The following is a 24,124-nucleotide window of genomic DNA, read 5'->3' on the forward strand; positions in this document are numbered from 1 at the left end:
TGTTTTTGTGCTTTCTGTTCAAATAAGGGCCTTGAGGTGCAAAGCACAACAGCATTGGACAAAAAAAAAAAAAAAACACATGAAAAATGAGAATGTAAAACAAATCAGAAAAAGCAGTGTTAGAGAAAACATGATGGGATTTCAGGAAACAAAATAGTATTTACATAATAAGCAATGTTTGTCAGTGTCTTCATATTTTCTCAGCTATTTAAATCTTAGAAAAACAAAACAAAAAAACAAAATCATGCTGTTCTCACACACTGTTCAAAGGTTTAACCATGTAATCAGGAAGGCCGCAATCACAGAAGAAAAGAAGAAAGTTGTATAAATAGCATAACTCAATGTAATGATTCAAGTTGAGGTGGTGGATGGGTCAAACAAACACAGGACTTTCCCCCAGGAAACTGGTGTTTGTGTTAACCAAAAAGTTGTTTTAAGGGACACCTCACCATGTTTCTATTCCATAACCTATGCATCTTAACTTTCCCGAAGTTTACCTACATAATTTAACGTTAAGTATGTTACTTTAAGCACTTGACTTTAAATCACACACAGAATACAAAAACCCATGTTACTTTTTCTAAACCTAACCTAAGTAATTGTACTTGCCTTTTACCAAACCTAGATAACTTTTTGTCAAGTTTGTAACTCAAAGTCAAGTATGCAGTGTGACAGCAGCATTCGTGGGGCACTAAATAGTTAGTTATATGAACCATTGCATCCACATTTTTAAGATATATGAACTGCTGTACGAGGATACATTGCTATGTTAAATAGATTTATTTTCTTCCACAATTTATATACAGTTGGTAGGCCAGCATGTATTCATGGCAGCAGAATGGTGTGCTTGTGTGTGGGATTGACACAAAAATAAACTGCTGTCTCTGCACTCAGTAATCAAGGAACATGTCACCCAGTGCAACAGCGTGGCTCATTGATATGTTTGGATTAGCTTTTGGACAACAATGGTGTTTTAGGGAACAGATGGATAAAAAACATCAAGCAAATATAGATAATGACCACATTCATTATTTACAGCAAAATGGATAACAATATATCAGCAAAATATCAGCATATCATCAATGGCACCTCATTACACAATAAACTAGGGTTTTGTTGATCATATTGTTTAATATATTATGAATGCATCATTTCACAGTAGTGGCCTATTGTTGATAATAGATTTTAAATAATAACAATATTTAGAGAAGCCATGTCCTTGGCTGACCTCTCAGAGCATGTTGGTGTGACATCACTCAGCTAGAATTTTAGAATCGTGATGGAACAGTCAGAAGAACTCTTGACCTGCCTTCACTCTGAACTCTGTTCATTTGTGCCAGAAAGATCGACCGTGTTCGACCACTCTCGAGACTATCGTTGAGTTTACGCTTGTTGAATTTGCATCGTCGCTTTGCCTGTTTTATTGTTCTGTCTTGTGATACAGAAACAATATCATAATGGAGTTTCTTGAAGGAGGAATCTACCGGCCCATAAGGGTATGTGAGAAAGTTTTTGTCTTTACTGGAAAATCTGACAACTTGATCTTTTAACATAATCTTGGAAAACAATTGCCTTGAAAAGGGAGAGTAAATATAACTATTAATCTTAATTTATGTTTACTGTATATTCAACTTTTAACTTCATTTGAAATGTAGCTGCATTTACTTAAGTTTGTAAAGTTGTAAAGTTAAACTTAAAATGAAATTACCTTATTCACATTACCTTATTAAGTGTTAGCACCTTCAGTAAATCAAGTTAGTCTAACTAAAATTGATCATGACAAAGAGGACTTTGTCAATGATAAAGTTAGGACATCTGCAAATTCTCTTTTCTGAACATGTTTAAGAAAATACAAATATGACTGATTAGTTTGCAACCTGCAGCAGACAGGTATATAGCACAGTGAACTTGGTTTACTGAAGATGCCAAAACTTAGAAAGATTGATTTAATCAAACTCATCCTTTTAAAGTGGAAATAACATCCAAAGATTAAGTAAATACAACTACATTTTAGGAAACTTAACAATTTTATATAAAGTAAACATAAATTAAGACTAGTAGTTATATTCACTCATGTTTTTCAATGCAATCAGTTTCCTATTTAAGTAAAATCAGCTTGACATATACTACAATGAGTTAGATTTTAAACATTTTCAGATATATTTTGAAAAAAGTGCATTAAATCTAAAATCAGCATGTCTTATTTTCTTCAAAGGTGTTGTTTGACACACCCATTTACGATCGGGCTCTGCAGATTTGCTGGACTATTACCAGTTATAAGTCACAGGTAAGAGCTTCTATCCTTGCAAGCAGACACTAACATAAAATACTACATACATCTTGTTAAACTTTGTCTTTCTATATTAAAAGATGACTTATGTCTTGTGTTTCATAGATTGCACTGATGAGAGAACTCCTGAGGCTTCAGCAGAAAAACCAGATCCCATCTCAGGTGACTGCTGAAGACCTGATCAGCATGATTTTGGAAGAAAGCAGAAATACTGTGAGAGAACGGTAAGTACTCAGACACATGAAGACACTCCGTCACTACTCCTGAAACTCTCCACATATATTAAAGCTACTCTAATGATGCATACAGCGTAGTTAAAATAGAACTTCTGTTTTGCTTCTTATTAAAGCCTTTGGGAGTTTGAACTGGAGGATTTCGATGAGGATGTCAAACCTCTGCTGACACTGGTAAGACAACAGCACTGGCAAGACTTACAGCAGTTTGTAGTATATTATTATTTTATCCTCTAAATTTGTCAAAACTGCACCTTATATCTGTTTTCTTGTTTCAGATGTGGGCAGTAAATGTCAGCAACAAAATGCGGGACATTGAGTTTGAAGCCCGGATGCTCCTCAACTTCCCAGAGGCCTTACCGCCTGCTTTTCGGTATGTTATATTTGACATGTATTATCATCAGTTTAACTGCAGTGGTTATTTTATCTCTGTGATTTTCTGAGGTGTTTTAAATATCAATTTTAATGAATGTTACCTACAGAAATCCAGAATTCTTCCGCTTGGCCAAAAAGTACGCCAGGATCCTGAGACAGAAGCAGAGGCAGCCTACCAGCTCCAAACTGCTCAGCCCTACAGAGGTGGTGCTCCAGGTCGTACCCCGAGTCCTGCAGGGCTTCTGGGTGCTTCCATCTTGCATACTTTTGAACATGCCCTCCAAGAGACTGAGCAAGATTTCTGTTGGGGTAACAAAGGCGGTTTTGGACCGAGTCTCTGGCGCTCTCACCCATGTGGACCATCAGGTCCCCTTCTCCCGCTCCATCAGGGATGAGATGGTCCAGTCTATCCAGACCGTGATCCGGGAAATGTTCCCACGTGATGTTCTGGTGCACAGGATCAACAGCTTCGCTCCAGTGCTGCTGAGTGACATTGCTGAAGTTGCAGCGGGACAGATTAGTGAGCTGTTTCAGCCTCAGAGACCCAAAGTGCCATCTCATCTGACCCCCACTGCTGAACCTGCTGCCACCGCTCCAGTCCAGGATGAGTCAAACCTGGCTGTAACTGAGAAGGAGCCGCCAACTGCCAGTCCAGAGACTAACTCTGCTGTGGTTTCAACCCCTCCAGCTTCTCCAACACCCCCTGTTGAACCTCCATCTATAACTGATGTCGAGGACAGGGAGGCTGTTGATGTCGAAGCCAGCCCGGAGAATGAAGAACCCACCAGAGACCCACGCTCTGCTGCTGTTCCAGCTTCTCAGACACCCCCTGCTGAACCTCCATCAACTACTGATGTTGAGGCCAGGGAGAATGTCAGTGACAAATACTGCCTGGAAAATGACCAAGAACCCATCAGAGACCAAAACTCTGTTGTGGTTCCACCTTTGACACCCCCTGCTGACCCTCCATCCCCAACAGATGTAGAGGTCAGGGAGGATGAAGACGACAAACACGGCTTTGACACTGAACCCACCAGAGACCAAAACTCTGCTGTGGTTCCACCATCAACACCCCCTGCTGATCCTCCATCTAATACTGATGTTGAGGTCAGGGAGGATGAAGACGACAAACCCAGCTTTGACAATGATCCGGATCCCACCAGAGTGGTTCCATCTCCTCCGTCACCCCCTACTGAACCTCCGTTTGCGACTGACGTTGAGGCCAGGGAGGATGAAGATGATGACTGCTGCCTGGAGACAGAGCCAGAGCTCAGCAGAGAACCAGCCTCGGTTGAGCCTCCTGCTCCCCCGTCTCCACTGACCCCTCCTGATGAAGCTGGGATTATTACTGCGGTGCAGGACGGCTTCACCACCAGTCTGGCTGAAACAGAGCAGCCAACCTCCAGTCCAGAGACAAGCTCTCCTGAGGTTTCATCTCCACCAGCTCCTATTGAACCTCCCATCACTGATGTCCAGGACAGCGAGGACACTAATGAAAGGCCAAGCCTGGAAGACGGCCAAGAAGTGACCAGACAACCAGTCTCTGCTCTGCCAGCGTCACCGGGTCCTCTGACCCCTCCTCTGGAGCCTGTGGTCACTGTAGTGTACCCAGAGGACAGACAGAAGAGAGCGCGGGGCTTCTTCCGCACTCTTTTCCAGTCTGTGTGCTGCTGCTTCGGAGTCACAGACTCAGAGGCCGAGTCACTGTTTTATTAATATATACGTATATATACGTATATAAAATACAATAAAAATTTCATTGCATTTCAAAATGATTTTGGTCATGTGTACAATTGTTTAAATGCTTTACTGTTTAAAGGTATGTACGCAGTTTTTACGTTTGAATCTTTTGATTCACATTTTAATACTCAAGTGTAAATGAAACATTTTACATTATAGACATTTTTTATAGGTTTTTGTGTTGTTATTGATTCTTTTGTAACACCATCTAAATGGTGTAAATCCACAAATACTGGTATAGGATATCATTTAAACTGCAAAACTGTGAATCAGCTGTTAGCTATAATGATATACCCAGAAAGACGCTGTATCTGAACAGTTTAAAAAGGGAAGTTTGCACAGTCTACATATTTATTGTAAAGAGGTAGTATTCAGAGGCTTTACTTTAGAAAATATAATAAAACCAAAGAGGAAATATATTCAGTTATAAGTAAAGATGTTACAGTTTAACTTCCAATAAAGTATTATCAGCAAAATGCATTAAAATACAGTTTTAGCAAGAAAGTCCACAGAGGGTGTAACAGCCTGCTCCCTCCTCACTAGGTACAGCTTATAGAGCTCATAGTCTCTGCCTAGGTCTGCTCTGGGACAGATGATGTCAAACTTGTCCCTGATGTCTGGGTGGATCACTAGGTCTATTCCAGCCCAACACCCGAGGGCCGAGATAAAAAACAAAACAAAAACAACAACAACAAAAAACTCAACAACTAAACAAACAAAGACAAAAAGAAAAGATAAGAAAAGAAAAAAATACTCTTACTGAAACTTTTAAAAGCAGCCACATAATTCAGCAACAGCTTAGTTTTTTTTTTTAGTTCTAGTTTATTTGTACACAGTGAAAAACTGCATAAAATCCAATTCCCGAAGTGTCAGAAAAGGTCAAGAGGTGGATGGACCCAACTTGAAAACATCAATGAATAAATAAATAAATACATAATAAATTAATTAATTTAACAGAAAAATACAAGTAACCGGTCAGTTAACATTAACCCAATAATAATATTATACAGTCTTGATGTCACAGCTGGTGAATTCATGCAAAAGGGATAGGACAGGATCAGCTGTGTTTTTATTGAATAGTCTTACTGGGATGTGCAAGAATCATGAGACAGACAAGGGCAAAAATCAGGGGCTCAGTCTATTTAGGCAAGCAGATGTGCTGAGAGGCAGGCAAGTAAATCCAAAGTCCTAAAAGGTAGAATCTAAGATTTCAAGTAAAAGACAACAGGTTTAAAGAAATGAAGTACAGGCAAGAGGCACACTGAAACATTGAGTGTGTGGACTGAAACAGAGAGTTATGGACTCCAGGGCTGATGAGGAAAGTGGAAACAGGTGTGTCAGTGGAAGGGGATGTCAGGTGAGGAGGATTGGCAAGAGAGTCTCAGGGCATTTAGTAGATGGTTTGAAGACATCAGGTCTGGGGAGAAAGAGGTGAGTACAAGGCCTAGGATATAATCAAACAACAGAAGCAGGTTGGCTTTTTTACATTTGTTAAGTTATTTGTTACCAGCTGCTGGTCTGCTCTAGGAAAAATGCTGCTACAGGTGTGGTTTCAGGCCCTGTCTACACGTATACAGCCAGCTTTAAGAACGTAAATCAGTAGATTTACCATGCACAAGAGGCTGAATTGCTTCTTCTTTTATTAAGTCTTCATGTGAAACATTGCAAACAACGCGTTGGCCTCATCAGGTTTGCTATACAAGACAATGCACATGAGATTTAAAACAAGGCTGGAGCTGAACTCTATCCAATCAGCAGCAGGGTGGATAATCTGCTGAGTAGTCTCCATATATGGTCATGTCTACATGCCTGTTACTTAAAAGTGTCCCATATTGCATAAACAATTAGACACATCACATCTACATATCACAAATGCGAGTCAATAATCTTTAAAATGACATCTACAATACCATCTGTACATATTTCCTTACATTTAAAAAAAAAAAAGAAAATCTGTCCACATGTCCTTCATTTTGCAAAATATATCTGTCTACACCAGAACACAAAAATGTCTCCAAACATTTACCAGCATTAGCTGTCTACCAAATTCCCCCTTTTGTGCCTGACTTAACCAAAACACTTACTGCAGACCTTATCACTGTTGATTCCTATTTGATGTAGAGACAAAGGAGCTCACTCAAACATACGAGTGATGCTTTGGACACCTGGAAGTTTTCCTTCCACTCCTCTTTAACAACGATCTCGCTCTTTAAACTTTCAACCAGTTCTGATTCAAAACCATCATTACTGGTGGACTTTAAACTGTAGACACTGCAGGTGGAACAAATATCCCTGGATACAGCAGATGCCTCCGTTTGTCTGTGAAGGGGTGTAGCAATACTACGTTGTCACTATTTCCCAGATGCCTTGTTTTACATGTCCACACAAATACAAAGTAACACGACTTTTAAAAAATCTGCACCTCAGAAGGTTTTTAAGAGGCGAAAACATGGAGGAAAATATCCATTTACAAAAATTTCTTTAGTGTTATACCTCTAGTCAGGGCCTCAAAATTAAGAAATGTTACATAAAAGCAAGCAGAGACAGCTAAACCATTCAAACAGGCTCGCTGATTTTGAGTTATTTTCAGATGTTTCCAGTAAGTGGCTTCCCACATGTATCGTAAGAAATTGGAGGGGACGAGACTTTCTTCCTGCAGGAAACACTCAAGAGAATTTCTCCACTGTTTGTCCAGCCATATGACACTGAGGAAGAGATGATATCATTTCCAATGTTTTATATCTTCTATGCATGTTCTCTAATTTGTTCATGTGTTTTGTCTAATCTTGTTGCTGTGGTTTGAACCTCAGAGCCACCACTGAGAAAGGACAAAGCAAATTTGTTGGGACAATAATGCTGTGCCTTGAAAGTACCACAAGAGAGAGCTATCATGCTGAGCAGTAAAAAGCCTCCATGATGCTTGTTGTTCCCCAGTTTAGCCAGAGGTGGGCAGTGGAAGACTAGTTCCAGCTGTAGCCTGTGTTGCATCGGCTGCCGCAACCACTTTCAACAGGTGAGAGAGAGAGGAGGAGGAGTAAGAGAGAAAGATTTCCGCCATCTGCTTGGTGATGGCAGCAATCCAGGCTGAGCATAATGGAAAGTGTCCTCCCAGTCATATTTTGGGCTTGGGTTCACCTAAAGTCCAATAATGGTGTCCATTTGTGCAGGAAGGTTCGTCTATTGACTTAGAAACAGGTGTGGATTTTGTATCTATACATTTCCTGACAGGATGAGTTGAAAATAGACAATAATATCTGGTGAATTAGTCAGGACATGTGGTGCTCCTTGAACTTTTGGAGAGAATGGCATGCCTGGTGGTATTTCTTGAATTACAGTAACAGGATATTAAGTATAGCCTGCATTTTATGGAACTGGCACAGTGGCAAATGGCAGAGAAAAACAAGAGTAAGAGTTCAGGCAAGGACAAACAAAGAGAAACTGCTTCGGATTGGGTTGTTGTAAAGCAATGAGCCAAAGGAAGGAATGTTTGCATACACGGCCTGCATGCTGAATAATGTTGCAGGGCTTCTTCCTTCCCCCACAGGCATGAGTTTAGCACAAGTTCAAAAATACGTCCAATTGTGCCAAAACAAGCACTGAATTGTTCTTCCTTTTTCAGTATTCCCAGGGTTACTTTGAAATGATCTTTGGGGACTTTTGCTTAACAAGTTTTCCGCTCTTCACTTTGTTGAATGCTTATGTGGAAGTGCAGAAGCTGATTGATATCAATAGCAGAAAAACACATGGTTGAATAATCTTATGGTACCCAAAAGCATGTCGATTTTTTTTGGCGTGGAAGAGAGTGAATGTTAAAAGATGAAATAAATACATTTTTTAACTGATCTACCAAGTTTTATACAAGATAGTTTAAACAATAGGTGACTGCAGCTTATGTCGCAAGAGACTTTATCATCGTCTTATGAAATCAGGAGGGTTATGAATGCTCTTTTGTCTTAGATGACATTCTTAGCTTGAGAGCTTGTTTCACAAAACAGAACAATCACCCGAAGAAAATGTTGGCATTATAGATTTATGCACCACAGATACCTTTCATTTGTACATTTTTAAAAAGTGATGTAGTTCTAATTACATATATCTAAGCTGATTTTAAAATTGAAAGGTGATGGTGGATGCCCACCAAGCTGCACACCACTGATCGAGACCAACAAATACCAGCACTGCCTGTTTTTTAGCAAGACACTGACAATGTTTCCAATGGTGGTTGTGCTGTGTAATGTGTATTTTAAGCAAAAACATGATCTTTTCTAAACTACAATGAAGCAGTTTTTGTTGAAACATAACCAAACATTAAACGCAGCTTTGCTGAAATTTAGAGAAACCTAATGTTTAATCCGTTTGCTACAAAATAATGTACAAATGCTACATATCCATGATTTGCAGAAATGTACAATGCCAATATTCATTCTGGTTGATTGGGTTTACCAGCACCATTTGGAAACCCATGGAGCTATAAATTAAAGGTGGGCTGTAACAAGTCTCCAGAACATTAAGCAAAATGCTATAGTATTTCAACTACTATATATACAGCGTATGTATGCTGTGCTACTCAACTTTGACACACAACCCTTACCTCTGCTATTCAGTAAACATTAGTCAGCAGGGAGCGGGTAAGGCCAAGCAGTTTTCATATCTCTATAAAATAATAAGAAACGTCTTTCTTTTCATTTCCCTTCAGTGCAAAAATTGTCTGAAGCTCTGTGCCAAAATAGTTTGACATGCATTAAAAAGGAAATACCCAAGCCAAGAAATTGTCTGTTTCTAGTTTTTGCTTATTCATCTGGAAATCATAAGGACTTGTGGACCTTAGTTAACTGAACATGCAGATGGAAAGAGTTATTCTGAGCTTAATTGAATTGAACTGTAAGGCCAGTTTGACTGGTTGCAATGAGAGTTTCATTTTCCCCTTTTATTTCTAAGACCTTTGCACAATAATGATATTTACAGCCTTATAAAATATTGCAAAGGCAGGTGGGTGAGGAAGCAAAACACAGAATATACAAAAAAATCACACAGAGAAGCATAATCTATTATTGGCTTAGGAGATAGATCAGGTCATCGACTATCTTTGGTGGTTGTAAAACTAGAAAGGTGCTACAAGTTCAAGTCCATTTTTAAGTCAATTTATAAAATACTTCAAAATATAGTTAAAAAAAGACATTTCTTGTAAACTAGAAACAGGCAACATTGGCTTCTTAGCTACAAGTAACTAGTTTTAATTTATGTAGCTATATATGACTTACTAATACAAAGTTTTGAAGGCACACAAAACATCTTGCATTCTTATACTGCATACAAACATAAAAGAATAAGTACACATTTAGCACATACTGTAATATGTTGGTGTCAGTGGATAACTCTGGGGCACATGCATGTAATAAAACCTGCAGCAACACAATCAACAATGAAAGTAGATTTTCAAATTGTGATATCATGCCTCTTGGATTTTTTATTATGTCTGGGGAAGCAATTTGGAGGTATTTCTCCATTATCAGTTTGCAAAAATGACCCTAAAAATATCAGAGAGAGAGTGAGAACTTGATGCTAGTCTTTAAGACAGCCAAGAAGTTGCCCTTTTTGGGAACTTTGGCACAGCTTCTGTCAGAGTCGTGGTCACAGCAGTGCACACAGTCAAAACTTACAAGGATTTTTAGAGAATTAGTAACACAGCTAAACAAAGTCTTAAAGAAAATAAGTTGATGAAGAATTCACTTTCATCCACTTGCATCACAGAAATGTTTATCTTGTTCACACAGTGTGAAAATGGTCAGACTCCTCCTTCTTTCACATAGCGTTTTTTGTTTATTGACTTCACTAATAATGATTAAATTTGTCATACAAGAAAATAAAAGAACACCATACATGGCAGAGTGGTTTTAAACTTCTAAAGAAACATCTTCTAAAGAAAGAGAGATGATTTTACTGTCAATCTGCCCATTTGATATCAGTTGTGTTAAAAACTTCCACAGCATCTCTGCAGTCCTTTAATGGAATTATAAAGTCACATGCTAACATATTTTTGTTTAAGGTAAATGCCATTGCTAATGCAATGATCTTTTACTTAATTACATAATGATCAAAGAGACACACAATGATTTAAATGTCACTGGAGCATACCTCATTTGTCACAGTGCAATTTCAGTACCAATGTTTTGCTGTGCTGTTCAGGACACACACACACACACACACACACACACACACACACACACACACACACTCTGCCTTGCTTTACTATCCTGCCCTGTCCTTCTCCACCTCACCTCTCATAATTACAGAATAGCTCTCCTCTGGTTACATTATCCTCCACTGTTATATCAGATTAATGAATTTATGACATCCACCAAAACACACATATGCACACACACACACACACACACACACACACACACACATACACACACGCACATACATGCGAACATGAATAATAGGGGACTATATTTGATTCTGATTCAATATGCTGAATTAATGGAAAAAGCCAACAAGGGTGCCGATGGTGCGAGACACACCACAAAAACATGTGATGGCCAACTATCTGCTTAGTGTTATAACCCCCTAAAAACTCACATTGGTTTTCACGTACATTTCAAGTACACAAACATTGCATAATTTTTCAGTATACTATCATGGATGATTGGCAAGTGTGAGCTTGCTATAATGTCAAGGAAAGTTACTGTCTCGGGTTGACCATCTCACAGCAACCTGAAACATTATCCATGTTTGTCAGAGTCTTATTGTAACCCCAATAATGTCAAGGTGAGTAACTAAGGCAGCTCATGATGAAAAGTTTGGCCGGCAGAATTAACTCTGGTTTCACTCTGTCTGTGGAGATTTTCATTAGAGGAGCTTCGTGCTGACGTGAACTGTCTCCTCTCACTGGTCATGACCTAGATATGACGTTGTAAATGTCGGAGATAGTATATTGTTCTGAGAACAGGTCCATCAGGATCCTTGCACTTGAACTAGTTTGAACATTTCTCTGCACTTCAAGAACAACATGACAGTTTTCACCCTCAGGTTTTTAGCTTTTCCTTGTAGGTCCAATTTGGTAATTAATACATAATAACTTTTTTAAATTATTTTTTTATTTTCTTATATCTTCTTTTTGCTCTTGTGTACTTTTTTGCCACAGGACATGAACCATGAGCCCATTAATCCGCACAAACACACACACTTAGACCTACTTAAAGTAGACACATTTGTTAGTTTCCTCTGCACTCAGGCACGCCACACTATCTATTTCTGTAGCACCTTATTAGGCATCTGTTTACTTAACTGACAAGCATCTTTCTCTCTCATTCAGTAAACACACTGAGTGTGTCAGAAATGCTGTCATTCTAGTGTCAAAGGGATAGAGACCAGTTACACAGAGACTACAGGAGTGACGAGGCCTGACATGTCTGGCTGCAATGTGCTGGAACAAGGAATTTCTACTCTTGTTATGACACAACAAAAATGTCACAGTGTCTGTTTTTCTTTTGGATGATTCAAAACCTATGAGATTTCCAGTTATTTAAAAATAGAAACATTTTCTAATAGAAGCCACCCAATTACATACATCCACCAGTGAGTGACGACTGGAATTTTGTAAAATTGCTTCCAGTCTGCTGAGGCAGTGAGGGTGCTGGTTAATAATTATGTCAAAAGTCAATTCCTGGAGCTAAGAAGGCACTCTGCCACAATACTTCTCCCCTTCCCCCATGATTCTGTATTTGTAAAACATAACTATTCCGAAACATTACATAAGGCACCAAATTGGCTTTAGAAAGGTGGTAAAAGAAATACTTATCAAAGCCATTAACTCACCATTAACAATACAATATACTGGAGCTGGCCCAGAGTCAAATTGATTACTTGGAAGCAAATTATGACTGTTATTTTGTCAGATAATTGAGCCATTAGGGGAGGGAAAAAAAGGCAGGCACATTTAAAATCGTATTATTACACTGCATCTAACTTGGTCTGTGTCAATGTGCCAATTCATCCAAATTTACACAAAAAGTCATTTAGCATCAGCAGCAAGATGAAGAAAAAGATTAATAAAACTAGAAATATGATGACACTAGGGCTGACACTAAAAGTAAAGTAGTGCAAGCCCCCTACCAACTGTACCTTATTGTGTGTGACCACCCGTACATTCAGTTTGAAAACTTTCATGACCTCATGTAAATCAAAACCAGAATGCATTTTTCATCATAGAAAACCACAAACAGATGTATGCAGTTTGGAGCCAGTCTGTTCAGAGGAGGTGCTCCACATACTGAACAAAAGTGGACTGTGTTATTCTTCTTTGGTCTCTGGGAAAAAAAAATTAACCTAATAATTGTCAACATACAAAGAGTAAAGCAGCAGGCACAAGACCGTCAGAAAGCAGGTTTCCATTAACCCTCAAATTACACAAATTGAAATTGCGTATATAAAATACGCCTAATGGAAACACGTCAATTCAGGAAAAACTTCCATTTATTGCAAAAACGTTTTTAAGTTCACATGAGGTGGTATTTAAGGCAATTTGAAAAAAAAAAACAACAACACTTTTTCCATTTTTATAGGTCACATGATGATATGGCTGTGAGCTTGTCAGTAGGAACTGGCTCCCTCAGGCCTGATGCAGCAGGAGCTAAAAGAGGTGTGGCTGCATCGCATAACTCTTAAAAAGTTGAGTGGATCATCTGGAAGTTTTGAATACACAATTCCTCTGTGAAATCATGGACTTTCAGCTCCAAGAAATCCCTCTCTACCAAGAAGAAGGGGCTTGTGTTTCCATTATTGCTCGCATAACACACCTATGTCGCCTTCAATTGGAAATAATGATGGCTAGTGCAGTGGTTGCAATAAAAATAAACCTGCTGATGTTTTGAACATCCATCGCCATGCGTCACATTCCTTTTAAAGTTGGTCAGTCTACATGAAGGCAAAAACTTTCAAATGCTTTATCAACATTACCGAGATGACTCGGTGCTGCTTCCGCATCATTGGGCTTTTCCGGTTGGGCGCTCTGCTAATTTGAATGGAGATAAAATAATTAATTTGTGTAACTCCTATTATCTGCCTGAATAAACCAAATTCTGATAATAAAACTGATGATTTCACAGGGGTGACACTCAAAGATCCACACACTGATTTACAGATGTCTCTTTCACAATAGTCAATGGGAGAAAGTCTTTTTGGGCCCAATGGCATCACTTGACACTTGTAATTTACCCGCTTGGCCATTATGAAAATTGGATCCAAGCTCTGCGCACTTCCTGAAGGCCTGGTGAAAACAGAAGAATTTTGTTGTTTGCCTTCCCTGGTGTGACTGGGCCTTAAAAATTAGTAGAGGAGGAAAAGGAAGAAATGCGGGCTGCTGTGCCGTAACATTTATCCTCATGTGTCCCAGAGAGGTTCTGAGGCGTCATTCATCATATGTTTAACCTTTGACCCCTACATCCTGTATTCGGTTGACATCACTAGTCTCACATCTGTCCCACTGACATCTTGGTATTTTGCCAATTGATTTGCACTGAATGTCATATGAACATGGACTTCATGTTTTTAATTGAGATCTATTTCATTGCCAAGGGCTCCATAATATTATAGAGAAAGCCAAAAAAGAGCTGACACTGCAAGAACGAGTCTCCGTCTTCATGGTTTAAGTCTTACAACAGAGCATTCATCAACCGTCCAAGAAAATATTCTCTTATAGAAGAATGGCACATTCATATACACACACAACACGTCAGCAGAATATCATGTGTGAGAAGTAAAATATTTTTGAAGTTGTTTTATGGCGTTTTCTTTGGCCTTGAAAAACAGAATGAAGCACTTTTCTTGACTTTGTATGTGCTTTCATAACCTCGGGTCAGGTGAAGCCAGTTTTTCAGATGCGGACAAGCTATGGTTTGAGATGCGCAGACATCCACGCACTCCCAAATACACACATAGACAAACACGCGCACATGCTAGTAAGGCCCTTGGGAGCGAAGGGACTGCAGACATTGTGGTGCCTTGGCCACTGGAGTCACCAAAGTGCCAAGGGACTTATCGATCTATCAGAGACAACGTTTTCGCATGCTCACTCCCTGTATGCATCAATGTCATGATGAACATATCTGAGAAAATAGTCATTCTGTACCAACAGACCCTTTATGTCTAGAGAGTTTTCCCTCCCTGTGCTTAAAAAAACTGTGACTCTGACAACATGGTGGGTCTAGATATGGGAAAATGGCCTCTTTATCTTTTTCTAAAGAACAGAGTCCTTGAAGTCAGATGATAGATATTACCATGAATGGACTTATCTAAAAGTCTGAGCAGACTGTTTGAAAAATAAGTTGGCTATGATTTCTCTAAGTTTCTCTATCGAAAATTCGATCATGAAGCTTCAGAGAGCACGTGTTAGATCTCACAGAGTCATGTCTGCACACATCCCTGTGGATCGCCCTCAGAGCACGTCTGAACCACTGAAAGACACAGAGCATTTGACACAACTTAAACCAAAATTGCAATCTGACGCTTGAGCCGGGGGAAACTTGAGTTTTAAAGGATTAGAGGGTGACGAGTGGTGAGGAGCTCTTGTGTGCAAAAATGGATGCATTTACACTGAAGATGCCTCTGCATAACTGAAGCTCAACCGTAGGAGGAAGGCACGAATAGTTAGTTGATAAATAGCTTTTAAGACGGTTTATATGATAATAAGTAGGTTTTAGGCTGATTCTTCGGGGTGTAAAGGAGTTCATAGGCCACAATATGGCTGTCTATAATTAACTGTCTGCTAATTCCCACCCCTTAGTTACTGTTGTTAAGCTTTCCTATTTCATAAGGCGGTTAACTGATAACAGTACCTGATTCTGACATTATTGAATTGAAAATATATTACAATTCTTAGTAATATTTTGATACTGTGTTCCTAATTTCAGACAGAGGTAGTTAGCTAATTAAACCAACTTTTGCTGGTTGATTTAAAATGCTGTCTTATTGACTTAAGTTGTAATGTTTCAAGATTACTTATTCTAAAACTAACACCTTATAAAGGGTTATTAATAGGGACTTGATGGTTACAGAATCAGACTGAGACTGACTGACAAAAAAAAAGCTAACAGGTCTGGCGCTTAAAGTCACCATCCACACCAGCTGATGATGCATATAGAAGGAAATAAAGATCAGCATTGATTTTTGTATTGAAGAGCTGGTTGGTGAGTCTGATGAGAAAAAAATGTAAGGTCAGCCCTTAATTTTATTCTAACACAGATATTAGAAAAAATGCTTTATTGTTAATATTTTCAAGAAGCTTGTTTTACTTTCACTGATACAAGAGAAATAGCCTTTAGTATTAGGACTTATTGTACCATTGTGCTTGGCAAATGTAATGTTATCTTGGAGAGGGTAATGAGTTCAGCTGTGGTTGCTGGAGTGTTTACTTGCCCATTCAAATGAGGTTAAGGTTATCATTCACCACTCTGTTGTTAATGGGGCTTTTTTAATGTAACCCTTGCCTGACAAACTAACTGCAATTGTATGACGTATATCTTGGCCTTGGAAGTAACGCTTGCCTACTATTGTAGGTTGCAAGATAGTAATCTTCACATTTGCACCAGCCATTCCTACTCAAAGCAGATCGCAAGTCAGACAAAAATACACATGGCCCATCAATTCTCAATGAGATATAATGTTAGTGTGGAAGATAACAAGACAGAGAAACCAAAAGTATATATCAGCAGATACGTTTCACCCAGTCATACAAAGTATGACCTGTCTTATAAGGTATTTATGTACTTGTGTTGTTTGCTGACCTCATTTTGCTGACCTACTCTGTCACATGAAGAAAAGAGAAAACAGTGATGTAGGGTCAGAAGGTTGTTATCAGGCCATTAAAAGGCCGTTATGTTTATTGTTAGACTGCAACCTCCAGGGGCTGTAGTCATTCTGACAGGAGCAATGAGGTTAGGTCAGGTTACGTAGTATATAGCACAACAATGTCCATGTAAGGAGAGGGTCAGATTGTGGATAGGTCAAACAAACAAAGGAATTTCACCTGTAGGAGACAACTGTTTGCATTCTGTGTGAAACCAAAAGTCAGCATAGAAGTAACATCACATCATGTCACATCACGTCACCTCACATTGCATGATGTCATGTCACTTTATGTAACAAACTTACTTAATTGTACCTTAACCATAAACCTCTCCTGATCACATAGTTTTGGTGCCTAGACCTTAAGGAGTAAAAAAGAAACCTAATGCAAGTCCAACTGCAACAACAGCCATTTCATGGGTTGATAAAGGCCTTCTAAACAGAAGGTGTAACGTGCCCCTGTCAACACCCATCCAATCAAGTGACAATATTTGAAATGTGTGCCTTTGTTCACCATGAAATGTATTAACTGATTTGCAAAACCTATTATATATGTTGTTATGGCTGTAGTTTTCTGCATCCATAACCCATTTCTAACTAGGCTTTTAATCTTCATTCAGCAGATGAACATATTTCATGCTTGAAAGAAACATGAAAAATGCTATCCCCTCTGGCTTAGAGCCAAATATTAAGACATTTTTATGGCTCTATATATCTCCACTGTCCTCCTTCCTTGGATTTGTTGGGTACAATTAGGTGCTCTGTTTAATCTATGATTACTTGGAGAATTGTGCAGACATGCAGTTTCAAAAGAAGAGTGGAAACAGTTTCATAAGATCCTGATCTCCTTCCTGTCCATCATTCCATCTGGATCACATGCCTGCATGACTGCTTTTCCCATACTGAAATAGACTTAACTGCTGTCAGCGTGCATGCCTAAAGCATTCAGATGGCTTACACCTTATTCTTCAGATTCTTTGTATTGTAGAGTTAGAATCTACCACTCACTGTCTGAGCTTTATGAAAGACACATCATTAAGGGCAATAAATGCAACGTGTACATAATTTATTTCAGTACAAATGTTACAGCACATACACTTGCTTTTTCATAAATACCACAGGACACCACATGTTGTAACAGCTTCATAACCTTAACAAACAGTGACAAAAACTTTGTGCGGAAAATTCTTTGCAAACATTTAGTAAACATTCAGCTGAGTGACTGCTTTTTTCACTCGAAAAAGAGATTTACAACATAATCAGTTTATTTCTCACATGACGGCTAAAGGGACACTTAACTTTCATAGAAAATAAATCACATTCACATACATCAATTTATCAGAAGAGACCACCTATGACAACATCTGCGCTGAGATTCTGCAGTTTCTCATGACTCTTCATTTTTAGTTGCAAACAGAAAAGGTGACTTCCACAAAAATATTATGGTACAAGTGAACTCCCCAGCCACTAATTGTTTATAGTTCATGAACTTGAACGTGGATTCAATTTATATATTTTTTAAAAAGACAAATGCTTCAAGTGCCATACAGTGCTGCTTTAAGTTATTGAATGACCTTATCCAAATCATGGGGAGCTGTTCTTGGGGGTTAAAGTGACTTTAGTAAATTACTGAGGTAAATAGGAACAACATTTGAGGACAGCTTTAGCCCACCTGAGCCTTGATCATATTAAAATATAGAAAAGATGACCTTCTTTTGCTCTTGAAATTAACGTTCCTCATTGTTATACAACCTCTAAGACTTGTCTTCAACCCAGAATCTCCTCTTAATTTCATTGGGAAAACTGCATGTACATTTCATGCAACAGTGGACTTGCTCCAAACCATCAGCTGTATTTGGAATGTTGTAGCGTCATGAAATCATTCAAAACTCATTGCACACATCTTTGCTATGTCCTCTAGCATGAAGAGGTGAAGACATGAATTACCCTCCATATTATTATACAGGCATATTGATAAAACACTAACCATTAATTGAGACAGCTGAGGTGCAAGGAGAGGCCACTGCCAGGAGGGAGCAGTGTGGATATATGGTTTACAACCTACTCCAATAGGCTAAAACAGATCACTTTGAAAGGAAATTGCACCACAGTCCACATACACATCACCACACACATATATATAGCAGACATGCAAACGATCACTTGCAAAGTGCTTCTAAAGATGTTTTAAATACAAGACCATCAGCAGTGAGTCATTCATTTAGTGTCAATGCAATTGATTGTAAGTGAATAAATAAAATAGTCATGTATCAAAATCTTGGTCTGTTTTGTGCATTGTGCAAGCTGTACAGTGAAAATGTTGAAAAAAAAAATACCCTGGAGAACATTTGTTGTGACATTCAACCCCTGCATTTACTTTGCTGTAAATCCATGAAAAAGAAAAACAGAAAAAAGATAAACATGCTTGAAAGCTTGTTTTTCACATGGCAAACGCTGACGTACGATGACACTGTATTTACGTCTATTCCAAAGGTCTGTGACTGTCCAAACCTGGTGATACAGTACATATGGATTCCTCAGAGGGAACAAAGTTCACAGTTTTGATGGTGTCGGCTGACCTTACTTTGGAGGCGACACATGCACTAAAACACAGGTCACAAACACCGATTTAGACTGGCAGAAAACCCCTGCTCCCCCCCTGCTGTCAGTAGCCACATTTAGCACGCTGTCACTTTGATCAGAACATCAAACTGTCTGGGGAAATGGTGACACTTGCAACACCTATCATTTAGTGCGGGGAAAAGTGGGTGAATGCCTGCTAAGTACTCATTTTCCATCAATGCTTGTGTCCATCAAAAAGTGAGACTCCTAAGAGTCTGTCATCCTAAGACAGGCGATAAAAAAAGAGTCTCATTTCACATTGGCCCTTTGGTTCTCATCATATCTGATCATTCAAAATGGGAACTGTATACTTTGTTCCTGAGACAGGGTTATCTGATTCACCAACTAAACGACAGAGATAATGGATTTATTCATGTTTATTGGGCTGGGCCCAGCTGGATTGGGGGCATTTCCTGAAGACTGCACACCAAGTCATGTCTAAAGTAGACATGGTAGACAGTCTGAAATTGACTGAAACAACTGGAGCAGCTGAGGCACCGTTCCAGTGGACTCCTGAGTGTCTTATCCAAATGTTAGGCTGATTTCATAAAGATAAAGACATCCGTTTATAGTGAGGAGACTCTGGGAAATGTCGGGGAGCAGTTGACAAAGGTGCACAGGACTGTTTTTCTCATCTCCGTTTATTGGCCCTGTGAGTAGTCACCACCACCGCCAGTATCAGGCCTGGAACTTTGTTATCGCTTGGCTATTTCGATGCACTGTTTATTATTGCGTGTGTGGTTTGTACCCTTGTGCCATGACTAAGGAAACCGCTTCTCTGGTTTCAGTAAACACTGTACATGCTGAAACACAGCAACAACACAATGTAATAAACAAACAGGGCTTGTGTGACAAAAGGGACAACTGTGACTGTTGCCACCGGCACATAGAGTGGACATAAGAGACTCATAGTTTGACTTATGTAATAGCTATAGAGTGTACCAACTACTGGTTTGCATGTTGCACATCTGAACCAGTGGAGTGGATGCAAGATATGACTGATAGGTTTTGCGGTGCAAATCTAAAAGAAAAAAAAAAAAAAAGCATTTCTTCATGAAACAGCTGCAAGCTTTAAAGGTCAATACTATGCAGGATTAATCACATTAATGCCATCTGCTTTGCACTATATTAGATATTGTCTGGGCAGATAATATAATCTGACTCAACATATACAAACTTTCACTTTTATGATGTAACCAAGGATGGCCCCAGGCGTTTCTCAGCTTGCACCAGTGAGTTGTAGATAACTTCATATCTTGGTGCTATCTGCTGGCAACAGAAACACCCATGAAACTGGCTGTAAAACATCAGAGAGGGGAGCAGGGCCTCACAACATTGCTGAGCAGTGAGTAGAAAAAGACCTGTTGTTGATCATCTTTCACACTGAAACAATCCATCAAATTAAAAAAAAAAATATGGAGAAGAATGAAGCCAAATTATAATCTTGGTTGATTTGGAATGTATTTCTTCAAACAAAAGCACCAAAGAGGCATTAAGTTTGATCTGTTCATGCTCCTCGTCCATTTTCTGATGGAAATAAGTACTCATGCCGAACTGGCATGCCTGAATGGAATTTACAGCCTCCAACATTTACTTTGAATCTCTAAAACATTTTTATGCTAATAAATTGTGGGATCTTTTGCCAAGAACTCTCCGATGAAAAAAACATGCCCGCAAATTCAATGGGAGCCATAATTAGCAATTATATAATGCACAGACCATTTAGTAGAGTAAATAAACAGCTGAGATACTGCCCATGTGTCCTGTGGACAGTGAGTTAATGTGAAACAATCAATTAAGAAACATATGTTGGGAAAGATGTGATGAGGTAGATGGAAGTTAAATATGATAAAAGTAACAAAATAACAAAAGGAAAAGTGATCTTCCTACAGTATTTACTCATTGAAAGAGGAGGAGAAGTTCTTTCCTCAGCTGAACATCTTATAACTCCTTAAAGCAGTCTTTACCAGTCAGGTGGACTGGCCTTACCTTCATTAGTCAATTGGAAATAAAGTTTATGGTAGCAGTGTAAACATGTCTGGATCGCCTTGTTGACAGATGTCTCAGGGCTCCAATTTTAAAGGGAAGTTGTAACAGTTGATAGGCCTTTGTTGCAATTCCCGTTGGGGTCCACTGTTCTGTCCACAACACTGCAGATCCCTGCTCCCTTCCCCAGACACCCTTCATTAATGTCACTGTCTTCCAAGCTGCCTTTACTCCTCCCTTGCTGCTCGCTCTGCCAGCTGTGTCGGCTGTAGATGTATCCGTTCACGGGACCCGGGTTACTTAGGCGGTTCCTCTTCATGCAGAGGATTTCCTTGAAAGCATACCTAAACTCAGGACTGCGGCAGTAAATGAGCGGGTTGAAGGCAGAGTTTGCGTAACCTATCCAGTTGAGTATCCTGAAGGTGAGCTCAGTGCCCTCTACCTTCCATATGGCCACCACTACGTTGAGCAGAAAGAAGGGCAGCCAGCATAGAGTGAAGATCCCCATGATGATGCCCAGTGTCTTTAGAGCTTTGTGTTCCCGAAGGCAAAACTTGGCCTTCTTGTGGCCACGCCCGTTGTTGGCCTCAAGAGATTTGAGGTTGGTGTTGTCGCTGTTGTGAAAACGTCCAACACTTTGGTCAATCTTCTTCAGCTGGCGCTTGGCCTCCTGGAAGACGCGGCTGTAGACAAAAACCATGATGACCAAAGGGATGTAGAAGGAGATGATAGAGGAGGTGATGGCGTATGCCATGTTGGTGTAGAACTCGCAGCAGCTGCTGTCGTTAATGCATTTCTCAGCTTCCTCACCATCTGCTATCCACCACTTCATGTGGATGGGCAGGAAAGATATCAGGGCAGCAATCACCCACACCAGCACAACCACAATGCGAGCCTTGCACTTGGTCAGCATGGACTGGTAACGAAAGGGAGAAGTGATGGCCAAATAGCGGTCTATAGCAATGACACAAAGGGTCTCGATGCTTGCAGTCACACAGAGCACATCAGTGGCGGTCCAGAACTCACACCAGAAACTACCAAAGTGCCAGGTGTTAAAGATGATGTAGCAAGCACCAAAAGGAATCACGATGAGACCCATGACCAGGTCGGCACAGGCCAGGGATGTGATGAAACAGTTGGTGACATTTTGGAGACGCTGGAAGCGGGCAATCGCTGTTATTACCAGGATGTTGCCAAAGACAATGCCCAGGACGAGTAAGGACATGATCATGCCCAGCAGGATCATTGTTGCCTCACTGTAACCCTCCTCATTCTGAGCTGAGCCTGATGACGAGTTGGTTGTCACTGCGCTCACATTAAGGTGCACTGGGAGGGTCGTACTTCCCATCTGAAGAGACCACACACACACACACACACACACACAGAGGTGAGAAGGATCACAATTTTAATTTAAAAGTGGCCTAAAAGGAAAAGAAAAAAGTAACAGGCTTCTTATAAATTATATGCTTAAAAAATAACAAAAATACACTCATGTGTCTGTTTGTTTCATTTCCAACAAAAACTACAGCACCAACACCACAAGACAAATTCATTATATCCTGCTAAGCTTCAGCAAGCAAAGCTTAAACAGCAAGCTAAACAAGTCAAACAACAATGAAAGTACAAACCTCCACAGGTAGTTGTCTTGTTTCCTGCCTCCCATACAAAGTAGAAATGTCACTCTTCAGTATTTCCTTCTCTGTCACATGTCCGTCTCTCTACTGTCTGTTTTTCTTAACCTCCGCGTGTCTCACTCACTCAGTCCCTCAGTTGAGCAGTGTTTCTCCTAATGTGTCTCCCAGAGCCCTTATAACGTGCAGTGATGACATCATGGTCAGTGCTCAGCCAATCAGACAACCAGCCTGCGGAGGGTGCTCAGAGCTCCTGAGAGTTTGAACACATTGTCCCTGCAGCCGCTGCTGCTGCAGGGCTGCACGAGACAAAAGCTGCAGACTTTTTTAAATGACTTTTAGCTCTAACCTAACATGTTTTAAACATATGTCTGTCTCAAAATTCCTGCATATCCTGCACACACTTATTTCAGAATGAAAGTATTGTTCAGAAAAAAAACACTTTGTTTCGTTGTGCCGTCCAAGCACCTAGGAGGTTTTACAGCTTTTGCCTGCTACTCTGGATCATATCAAAACCAGGTGAAGCATTTTTTGACTGTTTGTTAAGTGAGGTGTGATCCAACTGGCATGTTTAACCAGCTTCATTGTAAACTCTATGATTCATTAGAATGTTTAACTATTACTATTGCCTCGTCCTGAAAAAACCTTTGAGTGTTGGTGCTTTTCCTGCGATGATGTTTTAAAATAAAAATGCAGAAACACAGGTAACACTAAAATCCGAGAGTGATCGACTCCTTACGGATGCAGGAAATCAAAACCATTTGTGTTTATATAATGCAGAAAACTCCTCTTTTGTATTTCTGTTATGAATCTGCACCCACGGGCCGAGAGTGTATGCCCTGCAGGTACCGCACAAACTCTCATGCTATACTGCATCAAAATAGAAAAATGTTTTTAGGAATGAGGACAAATGTGCATGTTTGTTTAGATTACTAAGTAAATGCAAAGACTGTAACAGGCAGCTATTCATTTGAAGGCTCATTTGAAGGTTCATGTGCTAAACAAAGAGAGCTCAGTGTTGGAACCAAAATGCTACCAGTGACGAACAAAAAAGATAAGGGGGGGGGCCAGTGTAGCCTGTGGGTTGGGAATTTTTTTAAATTTGCCTCCCCTCAGCCCTGGTTGTCATTACATAACTATCACATATATGAGTATATACCATGCATACATACATACATTTTTGTTTACAAACATAGTGTGTATTTCACATACAGCCATTGGGCCAGAACAGGCCCATCAAAGCGCCCACTGGACAATTTTGCTCACCTAACACTGGTGCACTTTTGAAGGCTAAGACGCGTTAGGTTTCAGGAGCATGTTAAACAGCTTCATAAGAGAGAATAAATATATTAAGAGAGATATTAAGAATAAGCAACCACCTGACCCATTCTCAGCCCAAA

At 39.7% G+C, this 24,124-nt stretch overlaps 1 protein-coding gene across 1 annotated transcript; it reads right to left on the reverse strand.

Moving 5' to 3' along the window:
- Positions 1-17,534: 17,534 nt before the first annotated feature.
- On the reverse strand, positions 17,535-22,855 carry adrb2a (adrenoceptor beta 2, surface a). Its single transcript, XM_042493506.1, has 2 exons — positions 22,722-22,855; positions 17,535-22,441 (listed from the first exon to the last, which is right to left on the reverse strand). The coding sequence occupies exon 2, from the start codon at positions 22,439-22,441 to the stop codon at positions 21,185-21,187; it is 1,257 nt and encodes a 418-aa protein (XP_042349440.1). The 5' UTR covers positions 22,722-22,855; the 3' UTR covers positions 17,535-21,184.
- Positions 22,856-24,124: the final 1,269 nt, after the last annotated feature.

Source organism: Plectropomus leopardus, chromosome 9 (assembly GCF_008729295.1).
Source record: "Plectropomus leopardus isolate mb chromosome 9, YSFRI_Pleo_2.0, whole genome shotgun sequence".
Lineage (NCBI taxonomy): Eukaryota > Metazoa > Chordata > Actinopteri > Perciformes > Serranidae > Plectropomus > Plectropomus leopardus.

What these genes read in the sequence shown, in the direction of transcription:
- adrb2a (XM_042493506.1), bottom strand. Translation starts at nt 22,441, where the DNA reads ATGGGAAGTACGACCCTCCCAGTGCACCTTAATGTGAGCGCAGTGACA.